At 35.7% G+C, this 16,623-nt stretch overlaps 1 protein-coding gene across 1 annotated transcript in view; it reads left to right on the top strand.

Annotated features, from left to right (window-relative positions):
* The window catches only part of LOC139134542 (nicotinamide phosphoribosyltransferase-like), a 47,797-nt gene extending 38,119 nt beyond the window's left edge, over positions 1-9,678 (top strand). Inside the window, exon 9 of the mRNA XM_070701422.1 lies at positions 7,321-9,678. Within this exon, the coding sequence (XP_070557523.1) occupies positions 7,321-7,437 (117 nt within the window). The 3' untranslated portion in view covers positions 7,438-9,678. The remainder of the gene's footprint in view (positions 1-7,320) is intronic.
* Positions 9,679-16,623: the final 6,945 nt, after the last annotated feature.

Raw genomic sequence — 16,623 nt, 5'->3', positions numbered from 1 at the left:
TCAAAATTTGTAAGACAATAGTTGTAAACATAGACACAAAACAGCACAGAACAGACAGTAAATAGACGGTACAAACAAAGTCAAATTCATGAAAGAAAGATATATGGACCTCTGGCCAAAAGACCAAGAAGTGATGTCAGGTGTTTCGAAAATAGTAAGCGCATCCTGCCCCACATGTGGCACCCGCCATATATCAATCTGTAAGTCAGATAGGTAGTGGTCACTAACTAAGGCCCAATGTCACCGATGCCATCAGTGATCATTTGTCGAAGAGAGATATTGTATTTATCTACCAGCTTGCGATACCTGCCAAAAAAGCGTTTGAATGTAGAGACAAGTCTTGCTCTGGTGTAACCTTGATTTAACAGTTTGAAAGAGAGATGGCCATGTCTCTCTACAAAATCACCATATGAACTGCATGCTCTTGCATATCGTATAAGCTGGGAAATGTATACCCCATAAGCAGGTGAGAGTGGAATATTACTGATGAGGTGTGGAAAATTAATTATACTAAAGTTGAAATCATCTCTCTTGTCATATAGCCTAGTAGAAAGGTGACCATTGGAGTAAATTCAAGTAAAATGTCCAGATATGAAGCAGAAGAGGCCGTTTCTGTAGTTTCTTTAATCTCCAATTCTGGAGGATAAATCATAGCGAGATATTTACTGAATTCAGAGTTATTCAATGAAATAACATCGTCTATGTATCTAAATGTTCGGTTGAAAGTACGAGCTACAGAGACCTTTTTCTGCTTGATAAGGTTCTGGATAAATTCTGCCTCGTATGAGAACAGAAATAAGTCGGCAAGTAAGGGAGCACAGTTAGTGCCCATGGGAATTCCTATACACTGTTGGAAAATGTGTCCTCCAAACAAATATGTTGTCAATGAGGAAATCAAGCATACTGATAATGTCTTTCTCGGTATAAAACACTTTAGCGTTAGTTGTATTTTTAACAAAATATGTAGAATTATACCCTAATACCACATATTTGTAACGGCGTGAACCGTTTTTGTAGAAAAATGCTTGGTTGATGATGTTTTTCAAGCGTTCTTTCAATTTATCATGTGGTATTGTGGTATACAATGTGGAAAAATCGAAAGTTTTAATAGATGTTATTTTTGAAACAGATCTTGATTTCAAATTTTCCAAGAGTTCCTTCGAATTTTTTAATATCCACATTTGATTTATACCACTCCGAGAAAAGACAACATCACAGTATGATTGAAGTCCCCGTTTAACAGTACAAAGAACAGAAGTCAGTATCTTCGATAACTCTGTTGTTGAACATTTTGAAGATCCTGCGATAAACCTAGCTTTGTAAGGTGTTTTGTGGAGCTTTGGTATCCAGTATAAGCTAGGCAACTTATTATGGTCATCCTTTGTTGTAATATTAAAATTATCCATGAATGACTTATGGTTTGCAAAATGAAACTTATGGTTTGCATAATGACTTATGGTTTGTGAGTTAGCCTTGTTAAATCAGCCAAGCCCTGGCCTTCATGTGACCATGACTCGTAGGGATCCGGTAGGCCCATGGAGAATTAGCCGACATGTGATAAAGTGGCATTTTTGATGTGGTATCATAGAAAATGGAAAGGGTTTGGAGACATTTTGTGATGTTTTTAGCTCACATTTGGTATACCAATGTGAGGTAATTGTATAAGCTGAATCAGTTCCTGTTTTCCTGTCTGAGTCTATCCAGTGGCAGGTCATCATCACTGTTAGAGTCATTGTGATGGGTATCTTCTTCATCAGAGGAGCTTTCAACAACTCAACCAACTTAGATTTGTTCAAATTGTGATGAAATATGCAAATCTGTATTTTTAAGGAATTTTTTTTGGCATTTTTGATCAAAATTTGACTTACATTGTATTTAATTCTTGTACTGTATAAACCCTATCAATTCACCCAGAAAAAAAATAATTAATATGATTTTAAATAATTGAATTAATTAGGAAATCATCAAAGCCAAAATAATTTTAGTGTAGAATTAACAGAAAGTTCAACTTTTTTCGACAGTTCATAGTGAAATTCTTACCATCTTGGAGGATTAAAACATGTTAAGGCAACTTTCCTGAATCCCAACTGTGACATAATCTGAACTGTCATTTATTGTGCCCTGTATGTTATCTAAAAGAAATTGCTCAAAATAATTTGTCATGATAGGGTGGTCAAAAAAATAGAGATAGAGAAAGTTCTAATTTCCATTTATGGTTGACTTGGTAAGGATAAAATAAAATTACTTTTTGAGGAAAAAAATAGAGTTGTCAATTAAAAGAGTGGTCAAAGTGATAGGGTTTTTATGGTAAAGCTGGGCTGTAAGATTCCTCATGTGCTATTTATAGCAATTATGCAATCGGTGTAAACAGTGCAATGAAAGTGTTACATGATGCTTTTGATGACCTTGAACTTCTTAAGTTTCAAACATTTGTCTCTTCAGTGTGCTTTCTCTGAGTACGTACAGTCTCAACTTATTCAACAGAACTTACTTGCAATGTTAATTTGAAAGTTAAAATATGCTTGGTTAATTGGATGAAAATACTGATAAAATAACCAGCTTAAGATTCTTTATAACCTGACAGATATGCTGTTTTTTATGACGAAAATCTTGATTTAAGCAAGTCTTTTTTTACTTTAATTAGAATGTAATTAACTCTCGTTTATTAGCTACTATAGACTAATATAGTCTTATAGAAGCTATTGGGATGGGTATCCGTCCGGCGTGTACCGTCAGTCTGTATGTATGTATGTATGTATGTATATATGTATATATGTATGTATATATGTATGTATGTCCGTTTGTTAGGCCTCCGTCCACTCAAATATCTTGACAACTGCAGTACTTACTGATTTGATATTTGTTGTGTGGATAAAATATATGATTTTGAGAAACTAATTTTATTAATTTTTTGATATTGTTGAATATATGCAAATTAGCACAAAAAAAGGCGTTTTTTGGTAAAAATCTTCTTCATAACCACTGGTCAGACAGCTTTGTTATTTGGTATACAGGTCCCTAGGGATAACCCAACTTAGATTTGTTAAAATTGTGATGTCTGTTTGTGAGGCGTCTGTCCACTCAAATATCTTGAAACTGCAGTACTTACTGATTTGATATTTGTTGTGTGGATAAAATATATGATTTTGAGAAACTCTTTTTATTAATTTCTGATATTGTTGAAAATATGCAAATTAGTACCAATAAAGGCGTTTTTGGTAAAAATCTTCTTCATAACCACTGGTCAGACAGCTTTGTTATTTGGTATACAGGTCCCTAGGGATAACCCAACTTAGATTTGTTAAAATTGTGATGAAATATGCAAATCTGTATTTTTACAGAATTTTTTTTCCATCCTGAAATGAGCTATCAAAGATATCCACCTTCTTCATCAATACATGTGTCACAAAAGGTTATTAGTCCCCACGGACACCGTCCGGGGGGACATAGGTTTGGTCATGTCCGTGCGTGCGTGCGTGCGTGCGTGTGTGCGTGCGTCCGTCCGTTCACACAGATATCTCAGAGATGCAAGAAGCGATTTCATTCAAACTTGGTACAAGGATTACTTCATATGTCATACAGATGCACGTCGATTTGTTTTGGGATACGATCCAATATGGCCGCCAGGCGGCCATTTTATTACGATTTTTTCATGTACAGAGCCATAACTCAGACATGTTTCAACCAATTTTATTCATTGGTACAAGGACATTGACCAATGTCATAGAATATGCACGTCAATTTTCTTTGTGATACGATCCAATATGGCCGCCAGGCGGCCATTTTATTACGATTTTTTCATGTACAGAGCCATAACTCAGACATGTTTCAACCAATTTTATTCAAAGTTGGTACAAGGACATTGACCAATGTCATAGATATGCACGTCAATTTGTTTTGTGATAATATCCAATATGGCTGCCAGGCGGCCATTTTATTACAATTTTTTCACGTACAGAGCCACAACTCAGGACATGTTTCAACCGATTTTATTCAACGTTGGTACAAGGACATTGACCACTTTCATAGATATGCACGTTGATTTGTTTTGTGATACAATCCAATATGGCCGCTAGGCGGCCATTTTATTACAATTTTTTCATATACAGAGGCATAACTCAGGCATATCTCAACCGATTTTATTCAAAGTTGGTACAAGGACATTGACCAATGTCATAGATATGCACGTCAATTTGTTTTGTGATACGATCCAATATGGCTGCTGTGTGGCCATTTTTTTACGATTTTTCATATACAGAGGCATAACTCAGGCATATCTCAACCGATTTTATTCAAAGTTGGTACAAGGACATTGACCTATGTCATACATATCTACGTCGATTTTTTATGTGATACGATCCAATATGGTCGCTAGGCAGCCATTTTATTACAATGTTTTCATGTACAGAGCCATAACTCAGACATATTTCCACCAGTATCATTCAAAGTTGACATTGACCTATTTCATACATATGCTCGTCAATTTGTTTCACGTCATGTAGCAGTAACATGTCAATTATTGAAGTTTCGTAAGTAGGCTGATATGTCAAGAAATATGTACTGCATCAAATTCATGAAACTTTATACAGATGTTAACCGATGTTAAGCTCACAATGCTTTAACATTGAAAAAGACATTTATCAGTGTCATTTTAATTAATTTGTAATTGCATAAGTAATGAACTTTCCTAATTAGGGTGATATAGCCACAAATTAATACAACGTCAAATGTGATGAAACTTGATACAGATGTTGATCTCATAGTGTTGTAAATACTGCATCAAACTTTATGAAATATGGTACCAGTGATAATCTGTTAAGTGTTAGAATTGTATGCAAAAATGTTTTGCAACATCCTGTTGATTAATTCCTAGTTGACTCATTTTATGAACTTTAGGATGGTGGCCTACATTGGTTTTATGTTTTCATCACCATGGAACTCATTCTTGGCCATTGAGCGCCATCTGTATCAAAGTATTTTTATCACAGACCTAATTAATGAAGAGGACTCTATCCTCTCTGAGGACATGTAATCAAAGTACCCATTATTAACAAGTGGGGACTGTGTCATCAACGATGACTTGTTCTCTACATAACGCAGCAGAGCTCTGTCAACTGTTGAGTCGCTTGTTTTTTCAAAACCGCTGGTCAGACAGCTTTAATATTTGGTTTACAAGTCCCTAGGATGATCTTAGTGAGATAATTTCATACAGTCATGTATCCATGTCTATAGTAGCTTCAGGGACTTTGGCCCTATGTTTAATCTTGACTTTGTATGTGTTCTCTCTTGCAGTATAGTTGTTTTATTATTTTTTGGGTGTCCATGTTTCAGTCTTGTTATCTTTGAATGCCAGTGAGGAAGTATAATAAATGATCATGAGTGGCTAACACACGTACGGTTACGTAATATTTAGCATTTTTGAACTAAAAAAAAACACATTTCGGCTCATCACACACAATTCGAAATTCATATCATACAAGGGAAGGAACTATATTAGAAGAAAATATTCAAAAAAATACTTTAAACGAAATAACTTATGAGTTTTGAAGCTTTGAAAATCAAGAAAAGTGCAATTATGGCTGTTTTTCTACCATGGGCCCTGCGTGAGGCTGAAGCTGGAGAATGATGGATTGCATAAACCATGTGTGTACTTAATGTATATGGAGGGAAATTTTGTGGAAATTGTCCCACTGATTAATTATTACCTCACACAGTTTTTAAAGGGTGTTAAAAGAAAAATGAGTCAGTATCCCCCCTACTGAGAAAGACCTGGTTGGGCCAAGGCCATGCTGACACCTTATTTCTTCAATGTTTTGCAAAACATCTCACCAATGATCCACTTTGGTGCATGGGCTACATCTTTATATTTTGGTCATGAACTAATGAAGTAGGCTAGGATATTATAGGGGTGAAATTAGGATGGAATATTGAAGATGAAAATGCCTTGATCAATTGACAGACTGAGAAACAGTCAATAAATGTGAGAGAAACAGTCAATAAATGTGAGTAGACGCAAGACTGTTTATGATTTAATTGTCTATAATTGAAGTACTCTGTCCCCAGTCAATATGATCAACCTGGGTTGGCCTTGGCCATGCTGACTGACACATTGTAATGTCTTTTGTGTATGCTTCACTGTTTCACAAAACATCTCCCTAACTATCTATTTTGGTGCTCTGGGCAAGTCTGTATACATTGGCCGGGAGAGTATATGAATCAAATTCGGCCAGAATATCAGAAATGAAAATACGTCTCCCCATTGATTCAAGGAAAACAGAGAAGAGTCAGTAAAATTTTAATCGACATGGGATGAAAATATTTCAATTGAATTTAATAGACTTTTAGAAAGAAAGCTGGTAATTTTTTAGCTGAATTACTTGGATATTAAAGTGAGAAAATGCTAACTTCATGACAAGAGGCTCAAGTGTATTGGGAAGTTTCAGTGTTATATCATGCTGGAACTTTATGCATATTTCTAAAAGCAAATATGATACCCAGCTGACAAAATTGACTAAGAATATTTCCCTATTTGCCAAAAATTTTCATGTGACCTGATTAAAGCAGTTTACACAACTTTTTTCAGCTACACTTTCTACCTTCTGTACTGGACTAACCAGGATTTGTTGTAAACCTGACATTGTTATTCTGACCAGAATGATGTTTTCAATTCCTTAAAATATTGTTTATTTACCCGGTAACCAACTAAGTAGTATTCTTGATGACTTAATCTCATCATGTTTTATTTAGATTTATAGAGAAATTCCCATTTCAGGTGGTGGTTTAATCATAAGAACTAATATTACAATTATTTTTTGGGGTTGTCATATTGTAGAGGTTGAATTGATAGGGTTTTTACAGTAATAATACTAACCACGGATCAACACATAAATAGTGTTGATCGCGATTTCCCGTTTGATACTAAATATAGGTACATGTGCGTGACATGGGACAATGTTGCCTAAAATTCGGACAAATTTTGTTGTTGCATGCACAGCTGTTCTTGTAGCTTTTAGTCTGCGCCATAAATTCATACGAATAAGTGTGACTTTTAGTAGCCATTGTAACACTAGTAGGTTTTATTTGTGTCATATATTTATTGATGCATATTAATGAGAGGAAAAAATGATTTGCAATCAGCGGTATTAACCCTTTCACCACATTGGTTTGAACCAATCCCATTGTTTTCTATAGTAAAGTTAGACCTCTAGAGAGGGAAATGTAGGTGAAAGGGTTAAGGTACATGTGTTCAATGGTTATTTGTGGATATGTCATGTGTCAGACATTGAAATCTGATGTGTATAATCTTTTATCTGTTTGCAGGATGTACTAATGCCAGTGTTTGAAAATGGCAAACTTTTACGAGAATTCACATTTGAAGAGATTCGAGCAAGAGCAGAAATTTCTATTTTGAAGCAATCAACAAACAAGTCAAAGTAAAGATGCAATGTTCACTTTTCATCATGATACACTGAGTGTTTCCTGAACATTGCTGAAAATTCTACTCATCCCTGAACAGAGTGACTTGTACAAATGGTAAAACTCTTTTTGTGATATTTAATACACAATATGTAAGTAGCTGCATAGTGTTAGGTTAGCACATCAAAATTTGCTGCCAAATGCTATCTTAAATGCTTAATAATCCTAATTTGGGAAATCTGCCGTCTGATAGTCAGCAAGTTCATAAGTTGTCAAATTGCTTTCATATGAATTTGTATTTTATTATGTTTGAGTATGACCCTTGATGAATAGTTTACGCATCTGTAAGGCCAAGATTATGATTGGTTCGAGGACATGGGAAAAGTGTTTGATCAAAGCCAGAAAGATAGCAGCCCTGATGCCAAGAAACATAGTTTTGACAGTATTATGTCACGTTTGAAAAACAAAAGAACAGTGTGACTTGAAATACACAAGCAAAATTATTATTATATTTGAGTATCTTTCTAAAATTATGATAATCAAGAACTTACAAACTCAAATATAATGAGAAAAATACAAGACCATGGTAACTTTTAACTTTCTGACAATATAAAGTACCTATTTATTGACAAGTTGAGTTTTGGTATTGACATTGACCCATGCACTCATTGCAAATATACAATGTGTAATGTCCAAGCAAGGAAATGTTACCACCAACACACAGTTTTCCATTTTGTTGAGAATATCTAGAAAAAAGGTTTCATGAATATACAAGGACTTATTTTTGTGTGGTACCCTACCTAAAGAATGAATTATTTAACATCCTGTAGAAAACATCGGAAATTTCCAAAACCGTCATAACCATGGCAGTCTTTGCTAGTATTCAGTGAATTTAACACAACTTTTAGTTAGGCATTGACATTTGCTTAATATTCTGTGATTAAGCAGTTATTTTGAATTATTGATGTGGAATTTCCAAGGTGTATAGTTTCAGAATAAGAAATGGTAGAAAATCATACATTATATGTTTTACTAAGAGCTTATTGGTATTTTTTAAAGCCTTGTGAATATTTAGTGTTTGTTTATAGTGAATTCTGTGAGAACAATAAAATATTTTCTTCTGTATATTTACGTTGTCAGAAAATGATGTGATTTATTCCAGAATTCAGATATTTGATTTTTCAGTACTTTTTTCTCCAATTATTACAAACATGAATAAAGTTTGCTTGTCATTCTTTCTAGCAACAGCAGTCATTTTCAGTCACATGTATAATAGCATTCTGTACTTTATAAATGTTTAATGTTAATGGTATGTTTTAAGGGATACTAATAATATTCTACAAGATAAGCAAGTATTTCCAGTAACCCATCAAATAAGTTTATTTTTTTTACCTCAACCAAATCACTTTTAACTCAATGTTTCTGTGAAAGCTGTCTGGTGTAGCTACTATTTGTACAACTAGACAGGTTTCAATACTGTCTGTATAGTTTTTCGGCTTTTGTATTTTTTTACCCTCAGTGGGTCTGCATTGTGGTATACATGATGCAAATAACCAACAGATTACTGCCTTATTATTTCTACATGTTCATCAGTGTCTATTGTATTATGTGAGTGTAATGATTGCTATCATGATTTGAGAAAGTTTTTGAAATGAATCATTGTGACTACAGTAACTGTAGTTTAATTGAATGGATTCTTGTAACAGAGATCAAGACCGAAGATCATTTTGAAAAACAGATTATAGCATGTTTGCCAGCATGTATCCCATTGTAACATGCATGTTTCAAGCAGAATATCTGTACACTATGCAGCAATCTTGTATCTCAGTAATTATATGTATAATCATATTTCATTAGTTGAACTTGAGCAATTAAAGGTATACTGTCACCTGTTCCAATGTTGCCACAGTTACCATGAAAAGAGAAAATCTAACAATCACAGATTTTAAGCAGGTGGCCGCTTTTTAAAAACAGCGCCCTCACATCGGCATTTTGAATACCAAGGAACGCCCCCTTTGACCATATATGGGCATATTTAGATTACAGGTGACTGTATACCTTTAAAGAACACTGCAAATGGCTACATTTTTCGATAATATGTGAGCCAAAAATTTAAAAAAAATATAGTAACCATCAGTTACCATCAACAGACATTGCTTCACAGTTAAAATTGTAACCTTTATGCTTGATTTCAATTACAATATTGTAATAGAGCAAGTTTGCATTTAAGAAACATTAAATTTTGCATTTCTAGAACAGTAACATGACAACGAAACCTCAGGGTTGCATGACTTTAAAATATTCAACAACATTAACACTCTGCTGATGAATTGTCCAGACAATGGAAGAGTGAATGGTGGAGTGTGCTATGCATGTGTCTCAAGTCTTAAATATTATTTTAAAAAAAATTATTCCAGCAAAATGGTAAATAAAACAAATCTGCATAACTGTGAGTAAGTCAAGCAATTGAACAAAATTACAAAGCAACTTGTCTGAAAAAATGATCAGTCATTTAACTAAAAAGAAGAGAATAAGCAATATAAAAAAAATCATCATATAAATTAGACTGAAAGATTCAGTCGCATGAACGTGACTGAATCTTTCAGTCTGCATATAAATGTGTTCAGGATGCATCCTTCGTTGCAGCAGCACCCTCACATTTCGATAATATTCTCCTTGTCTATAGCCGTAACAACTAGCTATGGATATAGACCGATTTCTGCCATATATGGGCAGGGTATCACCTTATAAGGTATCTGTACAATGATGTCATTATGATACTTGTCTGAATAAAGCTTAGCCAGAACAGTCCAAAGTTTTCCTGCCATTATCCTTGGGCCACAGGACTTCAACTTTCTGTGTGTGGGCATCATGATCCCATGCACAACACCGTGATTTTCAAACTGTAAATATTTCACAGTACAAACGATTAAATGAACAACACAAGACAATTTTCCAACAGGGATTCCTCTGAATCAGAAACCGAAGATGTGTTAGCCTCAAATGGTCAAATAAGGTGAGTTTCAGCCTTTAGACTTCGTTGCTGTAGTGCAATGGGTCTGACCGTCAGGTGTGCCCACAGGCATTCGAACTGTGATCTGTGAAAATGGAAATCAATAAACTGATCACAAAAACTTGCGTAGTGTCTCTGTCTATGTGACTACCATGTCTGCGAAGCGTAACCAAGGTTGTGTTTATGTCAGACGCGAATGTTCATCCTTCCTCTGCTTGTCAAAGGGACCATCTCAGATTGTCTGACAATTTCAAGAAACAAATTCCCCTCCCCCTAAACGAAAGTTCAAAAGTGCGAAATGTTGATGTCTGTCTGAAAGTACAATGTAGCATTTTGATATAACTTCTAAAGAATATGTATCCCCTGACCGCATTACATTATCAAGCAATCAATCAAATTTGAATACTAACCATATCATGACATGAATGAGGTGGAAACAGTTACAGCAAAATTTGTCGGTAGGAGTATGCAGTTTTTCTTTATTTCTACAAACAATATAAAGAGAACTTGTGATCACAAACTAAAGTGTGAAAGTGAAGTTAAGTAATTGAATGGCGGTTCAGTAATTCAGTGAAGTACATACATCTTGTAAAAGATGATTCGTCTATATTAACTTGTGATCACAAACTAAAGTGTGAAAGTGAAGTTAAGTAATTGAATGGCGGTTCAGTAATTCAGTGAAGTACATACATCTTGTAAAAGATGATTCGTCTATACTGAACAGATATTCACAGTAAAGCATTTGTACAAGCCCTTTTTATTGCTGCTCTATTTATACTTAGCCTTTAATATCACCTACATATAAGAATGTTCATTGTAAATGACACAGTCCCTGCTTGGTTAATAAATTTTGAAACATTTGATAGAAATCATGGTGAAGTGAAATTGGTAAAGACATATCCAGAAAATGGCTAAGAGAGTATTAACCTTCTACTTATGCATTTGTGTTTACTGTTGATATACCAGGTACAAATGGAATTAGTGTAGCTACCGTATATTTGTGTAAATAGTTGGGTAATGTGGCTATTATGACAGTGGATCTGAAAAAGTCTGAACAAAACTGCTGCTTGGCAGCCATACATGTATAACCTTAAACACTAACGCAAGGACAAGGCCTATAGACACAAACTTGTAGACTCATGCACCTCTTATACTAGAGATTGACACTCAGAACACAATGTGACTGTTGTCTTTACGCTTTGTTCTGCTTTTGAAAGTAACCCTCTGACTATGATGTGTTTGGTATTTGTGACAAGGAATGTAAGGGATAAAAAAGTGAAGTCTGTGATTCCACTTTAAAATGCTTGAGGCAATATTTAGAGGTTATAGACGGTGCGCTCGGGTATTTGGTTGCGGATATAAGACCTCTGGGGTGAAAATTAGCATATTTGACCCAAATATGCTAATTTTCACCCCAGAGGTCTTATATCCGCAACCAAATACCCCAAATATGCTAATTTTCACCCCAGAGGTCTTATATCCGCAACCAAATACCCGAGCGCACCGTTTATAACCTCATTATAATATGCTAAAGTTAAAAACAAGGGGACAATTTCGTTATTTAGGGCCGAAGTTGGAACGAGAGTTCAGGATCGCGGAGCGCCCAGCCTCATACAAACTCGAAAAAAGAATGTTTCAGAACGCGCGCGCATGCACATTTGAATTCATAAAATACGGTTACGCGACGCATCGATATCGTGATTAGAAGAATTTTACTCCAAAACCGCTCATAAAACTTTAAAAAATTATGTTGTTGTTACATAGCCTCCGCTGCTTACAGAAACTCTTCATATGTTGGTTCGTCAAGCTGCACTAGACTAAAATTTAACAATCAAAATCAATCTGAAGCCATAGACTTGTTCGACATTATCTCAAGTTGGCGTTCAAAATTTGCGCGAGCTCAAAAATGTTACGCGGCGCGCAGGTCTTCTTGTTGAGAATATAAACCCCGGCTCCAGCCAATCAGATTGCCGGATTCCAGACAAGCATATTATAATTTTGCATAGATGCTGACGTCTGGTCTCCACAGTATTTAGGTTTAACAAATCAAGTATCTCAATGTAGGGAATAAAAGGGTAGATTACTCTCAAGCTGCTTTTTTGCTCATTTTCAATTACAGATCTGAGTTTATCAGTTAGACCTCCCTGCCAAACAATGCAGGAATATTCAAGGAAGGGTCGTAGTTACGTGATGTATTAATGAGCTTTAAATTGTCTTTACTATAGCTCCATACCTACTAAAAATTGGCACAATATGAAGGTGTCTAGAGGCTTTACTGATAATTTCATTGATGTGAAAATTCCATTTCAACTGATCATTTAGGTTTAGACCCAAACACTAACTTCCCTTTAAAGAACAAGTCATTGACAATGACATAGTCCCCACTTGTAATAGGAGTATTAGTCTTGATGGGGCAGGGAAATGTGGTCATTAAGAAGTATCACTGGAGTGTATATGTTGAGATCTATGGGCACATAGGTCTATGTCATTGTTCCCAATTTGAAACACATGAGGCATGTCTAAGTTATGAGTTATGGTTCTAAATCGAGAAAAAAGATCAGACCTCTAGCTGTATTGGCCAGCCAAGAAATACATATGCGCATAATAAATGAAGTACAAGTTGTGACATCTTAAGGTCTGATATCCTATCAAACTTGGAGGGTATAGAACTTGTGGTTACTGAGTTATGCATATATATGTATAATCAAGGTCAAAGGTCATCGAGGTCATGTGACATTTTGAAAAAAAAATTGTGTAGCTAATTAATCCCTATATGCCAAAAATCAGACCTCTAGCTCTATTCGCTTGCCCAGAATTAGATATGTGCATAATTAATGAAGTAAAGCGTGTGTTGTCATAAGGTCTCCCATCCTACTAAATATAAAGGACATAGCACTTGTGGTTACTTATTTATTGACATAAACGTATATTTTAGGTAAAATGTCATCGAGGTCACATGACATTTGGTCAAAGAATTTCTATCCTATAGTTATCCCTATATACCAAAAATTAGAAATCCAGCTCTATTGGCTTGCACAGAATTAGATATGCGCATAAATAATGAGGTACAGTATGTGGTGTCATAAGGTCTTCCATCATACCACAGTCCCTCTATCCACCGGTCTGGAAACGCCTATTGTAAAAGGTGTTAATCACCTCGACCGCACAGCCAAAGCGCAACACGGTTACGTGATACCAGTGCGTCGCTTGGTTTTGACCTCTGTGTCAAGGCAGACGTTTGTCCTGTCGAATCTTCACTGTTTTTGGCACTATAAAGTGTTCTCTGCATCTATCTTCGAAACCAAGACAGAAATCCTGAAACCGGTGTGTGTTTTTCGTGATCCTTCTCCCATCGTAAATGATGCAAGTGTGCGATAATTTCTTGGGTTGATCGCTTCGAGTGTGTTGACAAAGCAGAAGCAACGGCTGGAATCACACCGGAAAATTTGTCGTCCCTTTCTCTTGCAATGCTAGTAGTCAGTGCCTCCAAATATGATCTAAATATGTTTTCTGTGTAATATTCTGTGAAATCATGTCTGTTAACTGAGCAGAATAGGAACGACAACTGCAGAAATGCACATAGATTTTATTCGCATATTTTCCCATGTAGCGTCAATATGGCGAACTCGCGATACGTACGCTCGCGCTCAGGCCCAGTAAATGCCTTTTACAAAATGCTATATGTCAACACAATAACACGTTTGGTAATGAACTACTCAGCTTTCGATGTTAATATTCGGCTGATTTTGCCTGTCTTCTTGGTTTCGGGCAACAGTCCAGTCAACACTTGCGAACAGTGCATCGTCATTTCATTTTGTTTTTCGATCGTGATCATAATGCAACCATAATGTGTCGTCCCTTTCAAGCTTAATCTGGAGGGGCAACGTTATTGTATTGCTAAGTTATCCCTATATACCAAAATTGAGACCTCTAGCTCTATTGGCTCGCTCAAAATTATGTGCATAATTAATGAGGTACAATATGTGGCGTCATAAGGTGTCCCATCATACCATATATTAAAGGTGTAGCACTTGTTGTTACTGAGTTATGTACAAATATGTATATTTGAGGTCAAAGGTCACTGAGGTCATGTGACATTTTGTCAAAAAAATTGAATTGCTCAGTTATCCCTATATACCAAAAATCAGACCTCTAGCTCTATTGGCTCGCTCAAAATTAGATATGCACATAATTAATGAGGTACAGTATGTGGCGTCATAAGGTGTCCCTTGTGGTTACTGAGTTATGGACAAATATGTATATTTGAGGTCAAAGGTCACTGACGTCACGTGACATTTTGCCAAAATATCTGATATATCTGCGTGAACGGAGGGACATGACCCAATCTATAAGCCCCCTGGACTTCATTCGTTGGGACTAAAAAGTGTGTCACTGCATCCTTTTTGCAATATGAATATGATGAGAAACTAAATTTTTATTTTACTTGGCCTTATACATGGGATTCTATGGAGAGCTGACTTATACATGGGAGTCTATGGAGGTGTAAACTAAAAAGTCCTCTAACACGGCCAAATTTGATCGCATTGTGAAACAAATCGACGTGCATCTGTATGGGGTAGGGTACTATCCTTGTGCAAAGTTTGAAAGAAATTGACCAGGGCATGTCTGAGATATCTGTGTGAACGGACGGACGGACGCACACACGCACGCACATGACCAAACCTATACGTCCCCCCGTACGGTGTCCGTGGGGACTAGATATAGCGTCTCAACTAATTAGTTTCCTATGAGGAAAATCAAGTTTCCTTGTAAAGAATGACATCCATGTGCACTGTCAAGTTGTTTTGAGCAGAGCTAGTTTGGGGTTATGAACATGCACACATGGTGGCCTGTGGTGAATCAGTGCACTGAAATTTGTAAATTCTACTACTGTGTGTGTGAAAATCTTCAACTAATCTGAACCCCTGGATAATGCAATCATTGCTGGGTGATCATACCTAGTAATTTATTACCTTTCAAAAAGAACCAAAATACAATTTGTTAAAAACAGCTTGTGGAGTTTTTGATGCAACACCTTATTTACTTTCTATCCACACACCCTCCACTAACAACAGACACCTGGCTAGGCAACTCTGAAACTTGCCTGCCTTGGCAAAGCAGTACAAAGTCCCTGCTCTGATAATTATAACTTGCATATTGTATTCCCATAATACTGCACCTCTGATATTAGAAGGCTAAACATGGATTTCATATACAACTGCCTGATGGGCAGCGTGTTTCACCTCGTAGAATTAATCTACTTCCTTCATTAAGGGCGCTGCACCCAACACAGCATATTTTGCTCAAAAATCTTTTTTTTGCAAATATTTATTCAACTTTAATCAATTTATTAACCCAAGATTAAAATATTGGTTGGGTTCACCTTTAACTTGTCAAGAAGTCGAAAGTTGCGTGATAAAAAAGTGTTAATTTATGCAAATGTATGCTAATCACCCTATTTTCTGGCTTCTTCTTCCTCCAAATTTCAAAATTTCCAAAGAATTTAACTCCACTCTGACTGGGTCAAATTTTCTGAAATTTTCACATTATGTTCTTTAAATGCTATATAACAAAACGACTATTTTGTTTGGCAATAAATTCTTACATTTTGAATAAGAGGCATTTTAATTTTGTTATCATGATTTTAATCAATATTTTTGTGTCAGGCTTTCAACCCTTGCCATTTTAGAAAGAGGATAGATAATGCCAAATAGTTGTTTTTTCAACATATACTCTTCTTTTGAGTGAAATATTACATTTCAGGAAATAGCGTCAAGTTTTTGACTTAAAGTTTTATAATTAATACCAAAATTGAGGTTTTTTACCCCAAATATACACCCACTTCATCCTTTGAGTAAACTACTGCTACCACACTAAACTTTAGAGTCTCTGCTTTTAGAACATTTATAGTATGAAGGGGTTTCTTTGTCATCTTTGATGAGAAATATTGCTTTGAAAAAACTGTGTTGGCAACATGCAGCTCCACCTTAAGTATCAAATATACTGCTGGCTGTGCTACTGCTCATCAATTATTCATTTCTGCTCTTGGGACAACTCCCTTTACATTGTACTTTTAAATGGTTATTCGAATTGCAAACACATTTGATGCCATCCTTTGTCATTCCATTGCTGTATCACAAGGGAATGAGGTAGAATCCAATGTAGAACCATACAGTTGGTGTTGTTGCAAGAGA

Source organism: Ptychodera flava, chromosome 6 (genome assembly GCF_041260155.1).
Source record: "Ptychodera flava strain L36383 chromosome 6, AS_Pfla_20210202, whole genome shotgun sequence".
In the NCBI taxonomy this organism is placed as follows: Eukaryota; Metazoa; Hemichordata; class Enteropneusta; family Ptychoderidae; genus Ptychodera; species Ptychodera flava.
The sequence above is the reverse complement of the archived record's forward strand: the minus strand, read 5'-3'. Positions and strand labels throughout refer to the sequence as shown.